Source organism: Cavia porcellus, unplaced genomic scaffold, assembly GCF_034190915.1.
Source record: "Cavia porcellus strain 051 isolate PalLab524CR breed Dunkin Hartley unplaced genomic scaffold, mCavPor4.1 scaffold_4, whole genome shotgun sequence".
NCBI lineage: Eukaryota > Metazoa > Chordata > Mammalia > Rodentia > Caviidae > Cavia > Cavia porcellus.
The window spans coordinates 43,604,375-43,617,090 of NW_026947487.1; the positions used below are offsets into that span (position 1 = coordinate 43,604,375).

At 38.3% G+C, this 12,716-nt stretch overlaps 1 protein-coding gene across 2 annotated transcripts in view; it reads left to right on the forward strand.

The window, feature by feature from the left end:
• The window catches only part of Ipo5 (importin 5), a 52,172-nt gene that overhangs the window by 6,530 nt on the left and 32,926 nt on the right, over positions 1–12,716 (forward strand). For both annotated transcript variants that reach the window (XM_063246955.1, XM_063246954.1), the window contains 5 exons: positions 5,298–5,378; positions 7,663–7,855; positions 10,820–10,922; positions 11,958–12,054; positions 12,259–12,363. In XM_063246955.1, the coding sequence (XP_063103025.1) occupies positions 5,298–5,378; positions 7,663–7,855; positions 10,820–10,922; positions 11,958–12,054; positions 12,259–12,363 (579 nt within the window). The remainder of the gene's footprint in view (positions 1–5,297; positions 5,379–7,662; positions 7,856–10,819; positions 10,923–11,957; positions 12,055–12,258; positions 12,364–12,716) is intronic.

Genomic DNA, 12,716 nt, shown 5'->3' on the forward strand with positions numbered 1-12,716 from the left:
TTCTAGAAACTCAGTACTTTAGGAAGGCACTTCATTAAAACTATCCTAATAACTTTCTGTTCATTTATTATACATGTGATACATGTTCAGGGTAAAAAAAAAATGGGAGCAGTGCACGTAGTTTTTAACCCATTCTGTAAAAGTAACGGTTTTAAATGACCGGTTAATTTTTTACAAGCATGTATTACATACCTGTTTTACTCGGAGACTTACAATATACTTCTTTTTTTTTGGTACCAGGAATTGAACTCCTGATCTTGCGCTTGCCTGGCAAGTGCTGTGCTGCTGAGCCACATCCCTGCTCAGTAGACATTATTTTGCAACTTGAATTTTTCACTCTATTGCATATTACTACATTTTTTAAAGCAGCCAGAGCCCATACTTTGTGTAGATGCGATACTTTCCATAAGCATCCCCCATGAATGAGTAATTGAGACTTCCAGTGTCCTACTCTTCAGGAATAGTGCTGTGCGTAGATACACATCTACACCTATCTCTGCATACTTTTTGTGACGTTTATTTGTAGAATACTTAAAAACGGCATTTGTGTTTAGAATTTAGGTACATGTATTACATGGAAAAGAGAGTCAAGCACTCAAGATATGATTATGCTAAAAAATATTTTCATGCTTTCTGCTAAATCGAGATAAATTTCTTGCCAAGTAAATTCTTAACACCAACAGAAATTTCTGTGTGTTACACAGCAGAACAGCATTGTAATTAGTAAGCTGGTTTAATTCTCCCTCTTCCCCCTACTTGCTTAAGTCTCTATTGTCAAGCCTAGTGGGGAATCTCTCTCCTATTGAACTAAATACCAGTGTCTGGTTCAGCTTGAATTCCAATTGGTGCCTGTTGTAAATCTTTTATCACTTACATCACTTTGGGGATAGTTAGCAGCATTCAGCACATTTTCTTATAAAGAACAATAGGAAATAAGTACTGTTATTCTCTTTGTTTCTTTACTCCTAGTGAAAACATTCAGATACTATGTTTAAACTTTTTGTGTGTATCCTGAAAATATATTTGTATGTAAAGTACTGTGATAGAGAATTCTTAATTTAAGGAAAAGTAAATGCTAAGGGAAAAGTTCTGTGGTACTTCATAATACAGTACTAAGCTGATCTGAGAATAGAGTTTAGGAAAGCAAAGTATCTTTTCCTCAGTACTTTTCATTTTTTTTTAAGATTTTCACAAGTCATCTAAATTAAATTGAGTCCTCCATCTGATAAAGCAAATGTAGGACTGTTTTCCTTGAACTGAAACATTGGCAAGGGCTCGGTAAATGTCTTTGTAATTTACTCAGTCAAAGTAAAAATACTTAGTTGACACATAAATACCAAACTGGTGAATAAGGTGACCTGTGTTCAGACACAAGATCCAATACAGTAAGAAGCTTTGTTTTATTGTTAGTTGAACTCATTGAAGAACTTTAAAACTTAGTTTTCAAACTTTTTCTACTGTGTGTCACTTGATAGGCTTTATGGTTTTTTTTTTTCTGTATTTTATATCTGCAGATTTTTCTCCTTTAGCTGTACAGAAAACATTTTGTATTTGATGAGCTATTTTTTGAGGGCTAGGAGTAGAAATCAAACCCAGGGCCTTGGGCAGGCTAGGAGAGCTCTTGCCCACTGAGCTGCATCCCTAGCCCTGTTTCTTTTGTTTTGTTTGCTACTGGAAATCAAACTCAGGACCTCGCACTTGCCAGGCAGGCACTGTGCCACTGAGCTATATCCTGGCCCCTGTTTCTTATGTTTAAAGAAATTATTTGAATGCTCTTAAGTCTTAAATATCATGAATGAGCAGTTGAATAATTGATAGTTAACAGGTGAATATCCACGGTGTCTATGATTAGAGGGGTTTTTTTTTGTTGTTTGTTTGTTTGTTTTTGTCTTTTTGAGACAGGATTCTCACTATGCAGTTCAGGCTGGCCTTGAGCTCATTTGTAGCCCAGGCTGGCCTTGAACTTGCAAGGATCCTCCTGCCTCAGCCTCCTGAGTGCTGGGATTACAGGCGTATTCCACCATGCCTGGCGATTAGAGATTTTTATATGATACAAGCTTAAGTATTTATTAATTGTATGCATGGATTTTGTATTCCTTTTTAATAGTCTCCATATAGACTCAGTTCTTTATTGACTCTAAATATAGAATTTCCTTGTTGAGATTTCTTTCTTTCTTTTTTTTTTTTTTTTTTTGGTCTTTTTGAGACATTGTCTCGCTATGCAGTTCAGGCTGGCCTTGAGCTCACTTTGTAGCCCAGGCTGGTGCTTCAGGCTTCTGAATGCTGAGATTACAGGTGTGAGCCACCACGCCCGGCTTCTTGTTGAGATTTCAATTGAAAGACAGTAATGTACTGAAAAATATGCCTGATTGTTGAGGGACCAAGGTGTTTATGAGGTAAAAATTGACTCCTTTTCCATTTTCTCATACAAGATAGGGTCACTGTAAACATTGCTGGAATGAATGAGACCAGTATTTACTAGCATTTCTCCTTGTGACAGGGAAGTGGAGAGGGAAAATCTTAATGTTATGTGATTGTATATGATAGAGTCAAGTAGAACTGAAACTTAACACAACCCTGGTAAAACTCACTGAACATAAACTCACTGAACATACCTGATTTGGATTAGGAGTCCTCTTAGAAGTATTCGTTACAGTATTTGCTGTATTCTAATTACTAGTTACATGGGACCCAGGACAGACACCATATCTGCCTTTGTGGAATCTAGTCTGTCTAGGCTAAGAAGTTACACTTTAGATTTGAAGGCTGTCTTCTTTTTGCTAAACGTTTATCCTTGGCCACTCTTCTGGTTGGATATAATAGATTTGGGTTACCACGGTGATCATATGGAGCAGAAAGACCCTCTCTTAGGAGTCAGGTCCCACTTGCCCTGAACTCTTCTGCCACTGGCTTCCAATTCATCATGGAGTCATGTTGCCTGTTTGACTCCGTGTGTGTCAGTCTCTACTCTAGTAAGCATAGTCATAGGTGGGGACAGAGATGCTCCAAATTGACAGCAGGTTTACGGAGAGTGCTAACCAAGTGGAGAATGTCAGAAACTAGAAGTATAACTCTTTGCCATTTCCAGCATCCATGGTGTATCTGGGGCTCTGCTAGGCACAAGAAATCAAAAGAGATTTTTATTGCACTGTTATTGTACTGTGAAAGTGTTGTTTGTTTGTTTGTTTGTTTTGAGACAGGGTCTTGCTGTATAGCCCAGGGTGGCCTTGAATTCATAATAGTTCTGCCTCAGCCTCCCAAGTGTTAGGATTACAGGTGTACATCCCCCACGCCCAATGTAAAAGACTTTTTTAATGAAAAATTTTACTAGTTTTTGGGTGCCATTGGTAAAAAGTGCAAAGTCTCAAGGGATGTGCCCATTTTTGTAATCAGTTTGTGACTCTCTTTACATAATTTAATAAATTCATGCCATCTTCTCAACTTGGCATGATTTTTAATGTTGTTATGATCCTGACTGCTTTTTATTAGAGTGGAACTTGAAGTTATCAGGGAACTTTAAATTCTCCTTTCCCTTAAGATCTGCCCTTCCCCAGACTGAAATATTGTTGAGAAGTTTGGAAACTGCATGGCACTGCATAGATAGAGCTGTGTGATTGAGTGCAGTGGCCCCCTGGGATGAACCCAGAGCTCTAGGGTCCAGAGATGTAGAATATAGTTGGCCTTGGGAGACCTGAGTTCTGTCATTTATTACCTTTCATCTCAGCAAGTCGTACCAGGTGTAAGCTTTTATTTCTGTCAGTATCTCAGGGCTGCCAGGGAACGCTTAGAAGATGGGAGGTAGATGTGTGCTTTAAGTGGTCTGGCTTTTTTTCCCTCATCACTGTGGTCCAGAGAAGCCAGGAGGTGGTAGAGTTGCATGGCAGTGCTTTGAACGAAAACTGCTAAGAAATTAATGTTACCTCTTAATAGAGGTAAGATCCTTAAATGGACAGGTGAAAATGGATTGTTGTTTACTATAAGGAATTTTAGGAAGAGTCCAGATGTATTTAAATTGATTTCGTTTGCATGATAAAAGATTACCATTAAGAGTTTTTCACATGCATGTCAATCTGTACGATTTCAGCTTACTTTTTGACCAATGTACGGCTGGAGATTTAGCTCAGCAGTGTAAGTGCCTGCCTGGCAAGTGCAAGGTCCGTGAGTTTGATCCCCAATACAAAAAAAAAAAAATCAAATATATAGTAGTTGGATCTTGTTTTCAGATCCATTCTGACAGTGTCTTTTAATTGATGTCAACTTTTTATTATTTGTTCAGATTTTACATTATTATTAGAGAAGGAAAAGAGTTCTAGATCACAAACCCTTTTGTTAATAGATCCAGAAAGACATTAAAAAGTCTTGAAGCCAGACATGGTAGCACATGCCTGCAGTCCCAGCACTCATGAGGCTGAGGCAGGACGATTGCTGCAAGTTCGAATCTAGCCTGAAATTATATAGTAAGACCTTTTGGATTGAACATGGTTACATATTCCTGTATCCCATCAGTAGCCCAGGCCAAGGCAGCAGAATCACAAGTTTCAGCCCAGTAGGGACAACTTAGACCTGTCTTTTAAAAAAAGCTGAAAAAGGGACCAGAGATGTAGCTCAGTGTGACGGCCCAGATGAATTCAACCTCTGTTACCACAGATTAATGACAAAAATAAGGTTTTTTACCTCATTTCTCTGGGCTGTAACCAGTGTGTGTGTGTGTGTGTGTGTGTGTGTGTGTGTGTGTGTATAAAATAAGGCTTTAAGGTAATCCTTGCTTAAAAGAAATGTAGCATAAAGAATTCATTTACTTTGCTGGGCATGGTGGTGCATGCCTGTAATCCCAGTGGGAGGCTGAAGCAAGAGGATCTTTCAAATTCAAGACCAGCCTGGGCTACAAAGTAAGCTCAAGGCCAGCCTGAACTGTGTAGTGAGATCCTGTCTCAAAAAAAAGACCAAAAAAAAATTTTTTTTAAGTGCTTCTCCCTGACTTGCTTAATCTGAGGTATCCTCGACTGGTGGGTACAGGTAGTGGCAACTTCAACCAATTCTACACTATGTACTGTGATGGACATTAATGAGACGTGTAGTTTCCTGAAATATAAGGTGATAGATATTAAATGGGGACTTATTTTGCAAAATAGCTCAAGTCAAAATTTTTGGTCCTGAGTTTAATGAACCAAAGAGCATAAATTGAGAATGTATACAAATATTCAAAAAATTGTCCTTTCCCCTTCTTCTTTTGTTTCATTGGTTTACTTGTGAGGTGTTCTGACATATTCTAACTCTTAATTTTGTTTTCTGTGTAGGAAACCTATGAGAATATCCCAGGCCAGTCAAAGATCACATTTCTCTTACAAGCCATCAGGAACACAACAGCTGCTGAGGAGGTACTGCCCTGATGGCTGCGAATGCTCAATTCAGAAAGGAGTTGGGGTGGTAGGATGACGGTAGAACACACAGTGAGAGTTGTTTACTGCCTAAATGTTAACTGCGATTTTGAATTTATTTGCAAAAAGCTATGTAGGAACTGTGATGTAATTCTTTGAAGTAATCTCTGTTGTGAGAATTTCTGGTGATGTGTTCAGAATAAATAAGTTCATTGTTTTATAAATAATTCCATAAGAACTATTAAATCTGAGTGATTTGTGCATCATACAGTTGTTTTCTTACATTGAAACAATGCATTCTTCAGCAGTTACTTTATTGAATAGCTTAATGTTAACAAGTATATTGAAAATCTATTTTATCTATAAAATTTTATGTGTATAGGCATCTCTATACACATGCTAATGATAGCAGACATTTTCTAGAATTTTTCTAACATGATTTTTAGCAAATTACCTAGCATACCAAGTACAAATTTGCATTTTAAAAATCTTTTTTCCTTGTGATAAAATACCTATATGCTAGAGTTCTATAGTTTCTTACTTTCTGTGTACTTAAATTAGTATTCTTACAAGTATTGAATGATACTGAGTATCTCTTTACTTCGGAAGAGGTGAATATGGCCAGTATGGCAAACTCATCCTGCCTTTGAAACACAACATTTAGGGTTTGCAGAGTAAGACTCCTATTGCTAGCAGTCACACTACATATAAATTCTCATGGTAGAGCAGTGCTTGGTAGAAGTGAGGTTAGTTTGTGCTGACACTCTCCTTACTCCCGTAGCACGGAGCAGTGTAAGCTGGGCATGGTGGCACGCCGCCAGCATTCAAAAAGGCAGGAGGAATGCCATGAATTCAAGATCAGCCTGAATTATCCTGTCTCAAACCCTGACCCCCAAAAGACCAGTATAAAACCTGTATTAAACTTTACTTAAATGTTAATTTGATTTAAGGATTAAATGGTGGCTGTAAGTCAGCCACAACAGCTTGTGGCTTCATTGTTTTGGGGAAATGTATGTGCAGTTGCACACAATTTTAAAGCACTGATAAGTCTAATTATTTTGAATTATTTCTGTCTAGAGCATTTGTTAATTACTTAAATGTTTGCTGCCTACCATATATTACTCAATAAAAAGGAAACATAATGGAGAAAAAAATGGCAAGTTTTACTGTCTTAACTTTCTTTGTGGGCCATAGTTCCAGAGCAATTAAGAGGAGGAGCAGTCTGTCCTGCTCTCAGATTCAGCTCAGTGTTTTGTGGCTCACTGGTCTCACAACTGGGATTTTATCTCAGCTTTTCTTTTGATAACCTCAAGGGAAATTATACATAGCCCACAAATCTATATGCCACACATTTAAAAATGGGAATCTAAGAATGTACACACTGAGGTTGATTTTTACTGCTTAAGTATTGACAACTTGTTTGTTTGTTCATTTGTTTGTTTTGGCTTCACTGGTAGTATAGATAGGCTGTCCTTGAACTCCCTTGCCTCCGCCTCCCAAGTGCTAGGATTACAGGCTTCACCCCACCGCACCCAGCAGTACTGGCAGTTTGTAATGTCAGTTTTCGTGAGAGCAGCATAAAGATAAATGGTATCAGCCAGACGGTGACACATGGCTGTAATCCCAGCACTCAGGGTGCTGAGGCAGAAGGATCCTTGCAAGTTCATGGCCAGCCTGAATTGCATAACCACATCTTGTCTCAAAAAGAAAAAAGATAAGTGGTCTCATAATATTTGGTCAAAAGGCTAATGCAGATGGACAGTTATATAATAAGATAGGCCAAAGGGATCTAAGACTTGTTGGGAAGGTGATTCTCTTCTAGAATGAGAACCAGAGAGGACGGTGGTAGAAAGAGCATTACAGGGTTTTCATTTTAAGATTTATTTTTCTGGTAAAGAATATATTGAGGGGGCTGGGGATTTAACTCAGCGGCATAAGCGCTTGCCTTGCAAGCAGGCAGTCGTGAGTTCGATCCCTGGTACCGATAAAAACAAAAAAGAAAAAAAAATATATTGAGTAAAAACTGAAAATAGTTTATCCTTACTGTGATGTTCCTATCAGAATTCGAGCGTGTTTAGTTTTTCTCATAAGTAAAAATGGCTTATTGTGTGGTATTTTCTATAAGACAGACTTGTGTACCTAGAATTTTAGACATTTCATGCTCTCCTTTAGCTAACGAGGTGCTTTAGAAGTAGAAAAGTAGAACAGTAAAGTGCATCAGCACAATGGTGAGTGCAGCGTGTCGGAAATATCTTCTCTGGTAACGCATAAAGTCTATTTATAGGCTAGACAAATGGCTGCCGTCCTCCTGCGACGCCTTTTGTCCTCTGCGTTTGATGAAGTTTATCCAACTCTCCCATCGGATGTTCAGACTGCCATCAAGAGTGAACTGCTAATGATCATTCAGATGGAAACGCAATCTAGCATGAGGAAGAAAATTTGTGACATTGCTGCAGAACTGGCCAGGAATTTAATAGGTGTGTATGAAGGTAGATGGATGTTCTGGGGGGAAGAGGGTGTAGGCCTTCCTCCCCCTCCCTCTCCTGCTCTCTCTTTCTACATCTACCAGTTGGTATTCAGAACTTCCATGTGAAAAAGTAATTTTGTAATTCACTTGTAAGTTGTTACATTCCTCTTTACCATGTATAGTTTTAGGCATTCAGGCCACCAAATGGTGTAAGAACTGTGTAGATTAAACTTGCTCTTGACACAGAAATCAGTGAACTCCAGGTGTTTTTTTCTATTACATTGGTAAATTGTACACATCACGCTGTTAAACTTTATATTTTATGCATTATAAAATGCCCTGGAATTTTTTCAAGGGTGAGATAAAAGGAAAGCATTTTCCAAAATGCATTTTTCCAACAGCGTAAACCTTTTGGTCAACTAAAAATATCAATAATATAATAGCAATTGAATGTGATTTTTTTGTTTTGTTTTGTTTTACCTGCATTCCTAACTCTTCCCTTTTTTCCATGTGTTTCATTAGATTTTTTGGCACATTTAGATACACATAACCTACCTTTCTTTTAACGAGGATTTGTAGGTGTGATTGTACCACTGTTTGCTGAGGAAATATTTTTAATAGTTGAGAGGCTACTTCATGAAGAAGTGACTAAAGGAGGGAGAGCATTGTTGATTGTACTTCGCTCGTCACAGCACTTTTGGTCTCAACCAGTAAGGCCAAAGGTCTTGTTCAATTAAGCTAACCAATGTCATCCTTTTTTGCTACCAGATTCTTAGAAACTAATGAGAGAATACCAACATTTTATATTTTAAGTAAACGAATTCAGAATCCACTGGAAATCCTTTTTTTTTTTTTTTCAATTTCAAAAAGAAAAAAAACAACAAAATTTCAAAACAGCACAACAATCAGGACAACAATCAGTGGTACATATATTGCACATTGCTGTCCCCAGATCAGTCACCCAGAGCACAAGACATCTGCATTCAATTGTCTGAATAATATCAGCGCAAATCTTTTTCTCTTCTGCAAGCTCAGAGAAATCAGTAGTATAACTATCTTAACTATGTATTTTATACATGCACACATTATTTCTTTCAGCTTCTCAGGTTAGACTATGATGTTCACACATGCATGGCTGATTTATTTCACTTACTAGTGTGGACTCAAGTTGCATCCATTTACCCATAGAAGTCTTGTTTGTCCTTCTTTATGGCTGAGTAGTACTCCGTTGCATAAAAGTACCACATCTTTTTTATCCGTTCCTCAGTTGATAGACATTTAGGCTGTTTCCAAGATCTGGCTATTACAAATTGTGCTGCTATAAACATGGGTGCACATATATCATGACAATGATGTTTTTAATTCTTCTGAGAAGATAAGCCAGAAGTCGAATAGCTGTGTCAATCCTAGCTTTTTGAGGAATCTCCACACTGATTTCCTCCGCTGGAAATCTTAATTTGGAATTGTTTTAGATTATAAAATTCTGTTTTCAAGTTCTGAGTGGACAGGTGCAAGTTTTTATAGGTAATGATATTTCTGAGTCAAAATCACTTAATAATAGAAATCTTTGCAAATAATCCAAAGTACCTGATAAGATTTTTTTTCCAAAGTGACTACCTTTTTCCCCCTGAAGCGTGCTTCTTATGCTGAAGGAAGTGTTTATCTGTTGTGGCTGAGGGTGTGGCTCATTGGTAAAGAGTGCTTACCTAGCATGGGAGAGGCCATGGGCTCAGTGCCCCACTGTGCAGAAAAGGGAAGAGTTCTGTTCTCATGTCTTCTAAGCACACTTGGCAGTCTGTTTCCTCCTTGCTTTCTCCTTCCTTTTTTTTCCCTTTAAGGAAATGAAGCTTTGTTAAGTTGCCCAGCCTTGCCTCAAACTTCAGGTTAAACCTTAAGATCTTGTGATAACTGTAACAAGTGAGTCTCATAAGCAGTACACTAACTGTTGTGGCCACTCATTTTTACTACAAACTATCATTTAAAATCTGTTTAATATTAGCTGGATATGGTAGCACAGGTCTGTAATTCCACCTCTCAAAGAGGGTGAAATAAGAGGATCACAAGTTCAAACCCAGCCTGGACAATTTAGCAAGACCCTGTCTGTAAATTAATTATGAAAGGACTGGGGATGTAACTCAGCATGAGAGCCCTGGGTTCAATCCTCAGTACTTCAAAGAAAGGAAGTCACGGAGGAAGGGGAAAAATAGCAAGCATATCGATAACAGCCTGAGCTTTTAAAGCTACAGAGGATGAATATGGGCCATGGGTCCTGAGATTCTCACTGGTGTCTTCTCTGGTTTGAAAGTAGTAATTCTGTTTTTTGGTGGGTTTTTGTTTGTTTTTGGGTTTTTGGTACTGGACTCAAACTCAGGACCTAATGCTTGCCAGGCAGGCACTTGTGCTGCTGAGCTGTGTCCCCGGTCCTGTTTTCAGGACCTTGTTACCAGTTATCTTTGCCCGCCTTTAAATTCAGACCCCACCTTGGCAGTACTGGGACTGGAACCCAAGGTTCACATTGAGCTGCATCCCCAGCCCTCAGTAATTTTGAGATAAGGTCTTACTGAGTCACCCAGCTGGGTCTCAAACTTGTGGCTCTCCTGCCTCAGCATTGTCTTTGCTGAGATTTACAGGCATGTATCACTGTGCCCAACTTTCTTGATTCTAGTAACAACAGACGATACAGAGGACTTAACCAGTCAAATACTTGGGTAATTCAAAATACTGCTTTCTCTTGAAATTCATCTTAGAAATAACTGCTGCTAGTAACTGTTCGTGTAAGCTAAGTAATACAGGCTGTCTTTCTATAAGGTGCTATTTTATAATTACAGGACTTAATTTTATTGGAAGTTTTAAAAATGCAGAGTGACATTTACCCAGCTCCATGTTTTAAGGGCGGCTTGTGAGGTAAAGGGCTCACCTTTTGCGTCCTCCAGTCAACCTCGCTGACCACATGCTCGCATGTTTGTGCTTTTAGATGAGGATGGCAACAACCAGTGGCCTGAAGGTTTGAAGTTTCTTTTTGATTCCGTCAGCTCTCAAAACATGGGATTGCGAGAAGCTGCGCTTCACATATTCTGGTATATACGTCCAAGTTAATTTTTAAAGATCTTTAAATGTTACGAATGTCTAAAACATTGTAATTGATCAGCTTAGCCTGATTCAGCTTTTGGGGATCAAAAAAATAAGGTCTTTGTATTTATTTTGGAAGAAAGAAAGCTGTTTATTTTATACATTGCTCTTTTTTTTTGTCTTTCGTAATTCTGAAAATTTTCTCACTGACCTCTCCTTTATCTAGAGCTAACATAGCTTTTAGAACATTTAGTAAGCCCTGTCTGGAAGACGAGAAGGAGAATGCTACTGAGTCCCCATTGTACTGGAGTCTTCCGTGATTGTGCTTTGTAATATTTTAACAAACTTCTATACAATATGGTTTAAGTTTAGAATTAGTCCATTCTTTGCTCTTCTGTGTTAACCAGTTTTCTACTGTGTTTAAAATACAGCTAATAACCAGGTGTGCAGAGTACACCTATAATCCTAGCACTTGGGAGGCTGAGGTAGGAAGATCACCGGGAGTTTGAGGTCAGCCTGAACTGCAGAGGGAGATTTTGTCTCAAAAAGACAATACATATATACATACATTTATGTATGGGATTAATATATTGAATTTATAACTTCTCAAGTTGTAGGCTGTACATGTAGTTTTTACATATCACATTATTTTCTACTTAGTTGTCAAATGTATCTGGTGTGTTTCAGTAACCCAGAAGTAAGCATATTCCACTTAAACATGGACACTGGGTCCACCGAGGCTGGCAGCAGCAGATGGTCAGAAAGCACAGTTGGCTTTTGTGCCCTCCTATACTCAGGTCGGCTTCCCATGGGACCAAGTGGGAAGAACAAGCCTGAGGCTGGGAGTGCGCTGCCAAGTGGCCTCTGGACCCAGCCTAAGCCTGTGCTTTCCAATTCCATTCACCCAGCCTGGAAAGAGAATTGCAGAGTTTGCCTAGATGATCCATGTTTTAAATCTGGGGAACCTTTCATTAGAGATTCTAACTCATGCTTTGCAGAGCTATAAGGAAGCTTTTAAAGAGTGTTTTTGGATCATCCTTTAGGAACTTTCCTGGAATTTTTGGAAACCAACAACAGCACTATTTAGATGTCATCAAACGGATGTTAGTTCAGTGTATGCAAGATCAAGAGCATCCATCGGTAAGTAATTTCAGTTCTGCTATTACAAACATCTTAAGGTAAACTTGGGAAAGAAATGAATTATTTGGAGCTCAGTTTTGCTTTTACATATTAAACATAAATGCTAGTTTTGTCGATAAGGAAAAGTTTCATCTTGAGGAAGGAAACTTGACCTTGCATCTTTGAAGAGTTCCTTGTGTCTGACCTCTCTTACTCTTGTTGTAGATCAGGACATTATCTGCTAGAGCCACAGCTGCATTTATACTCGCAAATGAGCACAATGTTGCTCTCTTCAAACATTTCGCTGACTTGTTACCTGGGTTCTTACAGGTAAGAAAATGGTATAGAAAGAATTGTAATTGTTTGCCATAATGTTCTCATTGCATTAATTTTCATTGGAGGTCTGTAGTAACAGCCATTCACTTATGCAGTACAATCTTTTACTGATTACATGACAGTACTAGGGTACTGGCAGTAAAGAAGACATGTACATCAGTCCCCATCGAGCCCACATTTATTACTGTTGACATGTTTACTCCTTAAAATACTTAGTTACAGAATTATTCTGTATTGCAAAATAATGAACCCTTATATTCTTAGTATTAAATATATAACCACATAGGCTATTTAAATTAACCAGATAGCCTAAGATTCAATACTCATTTTATAGAAGGAGAAACAGA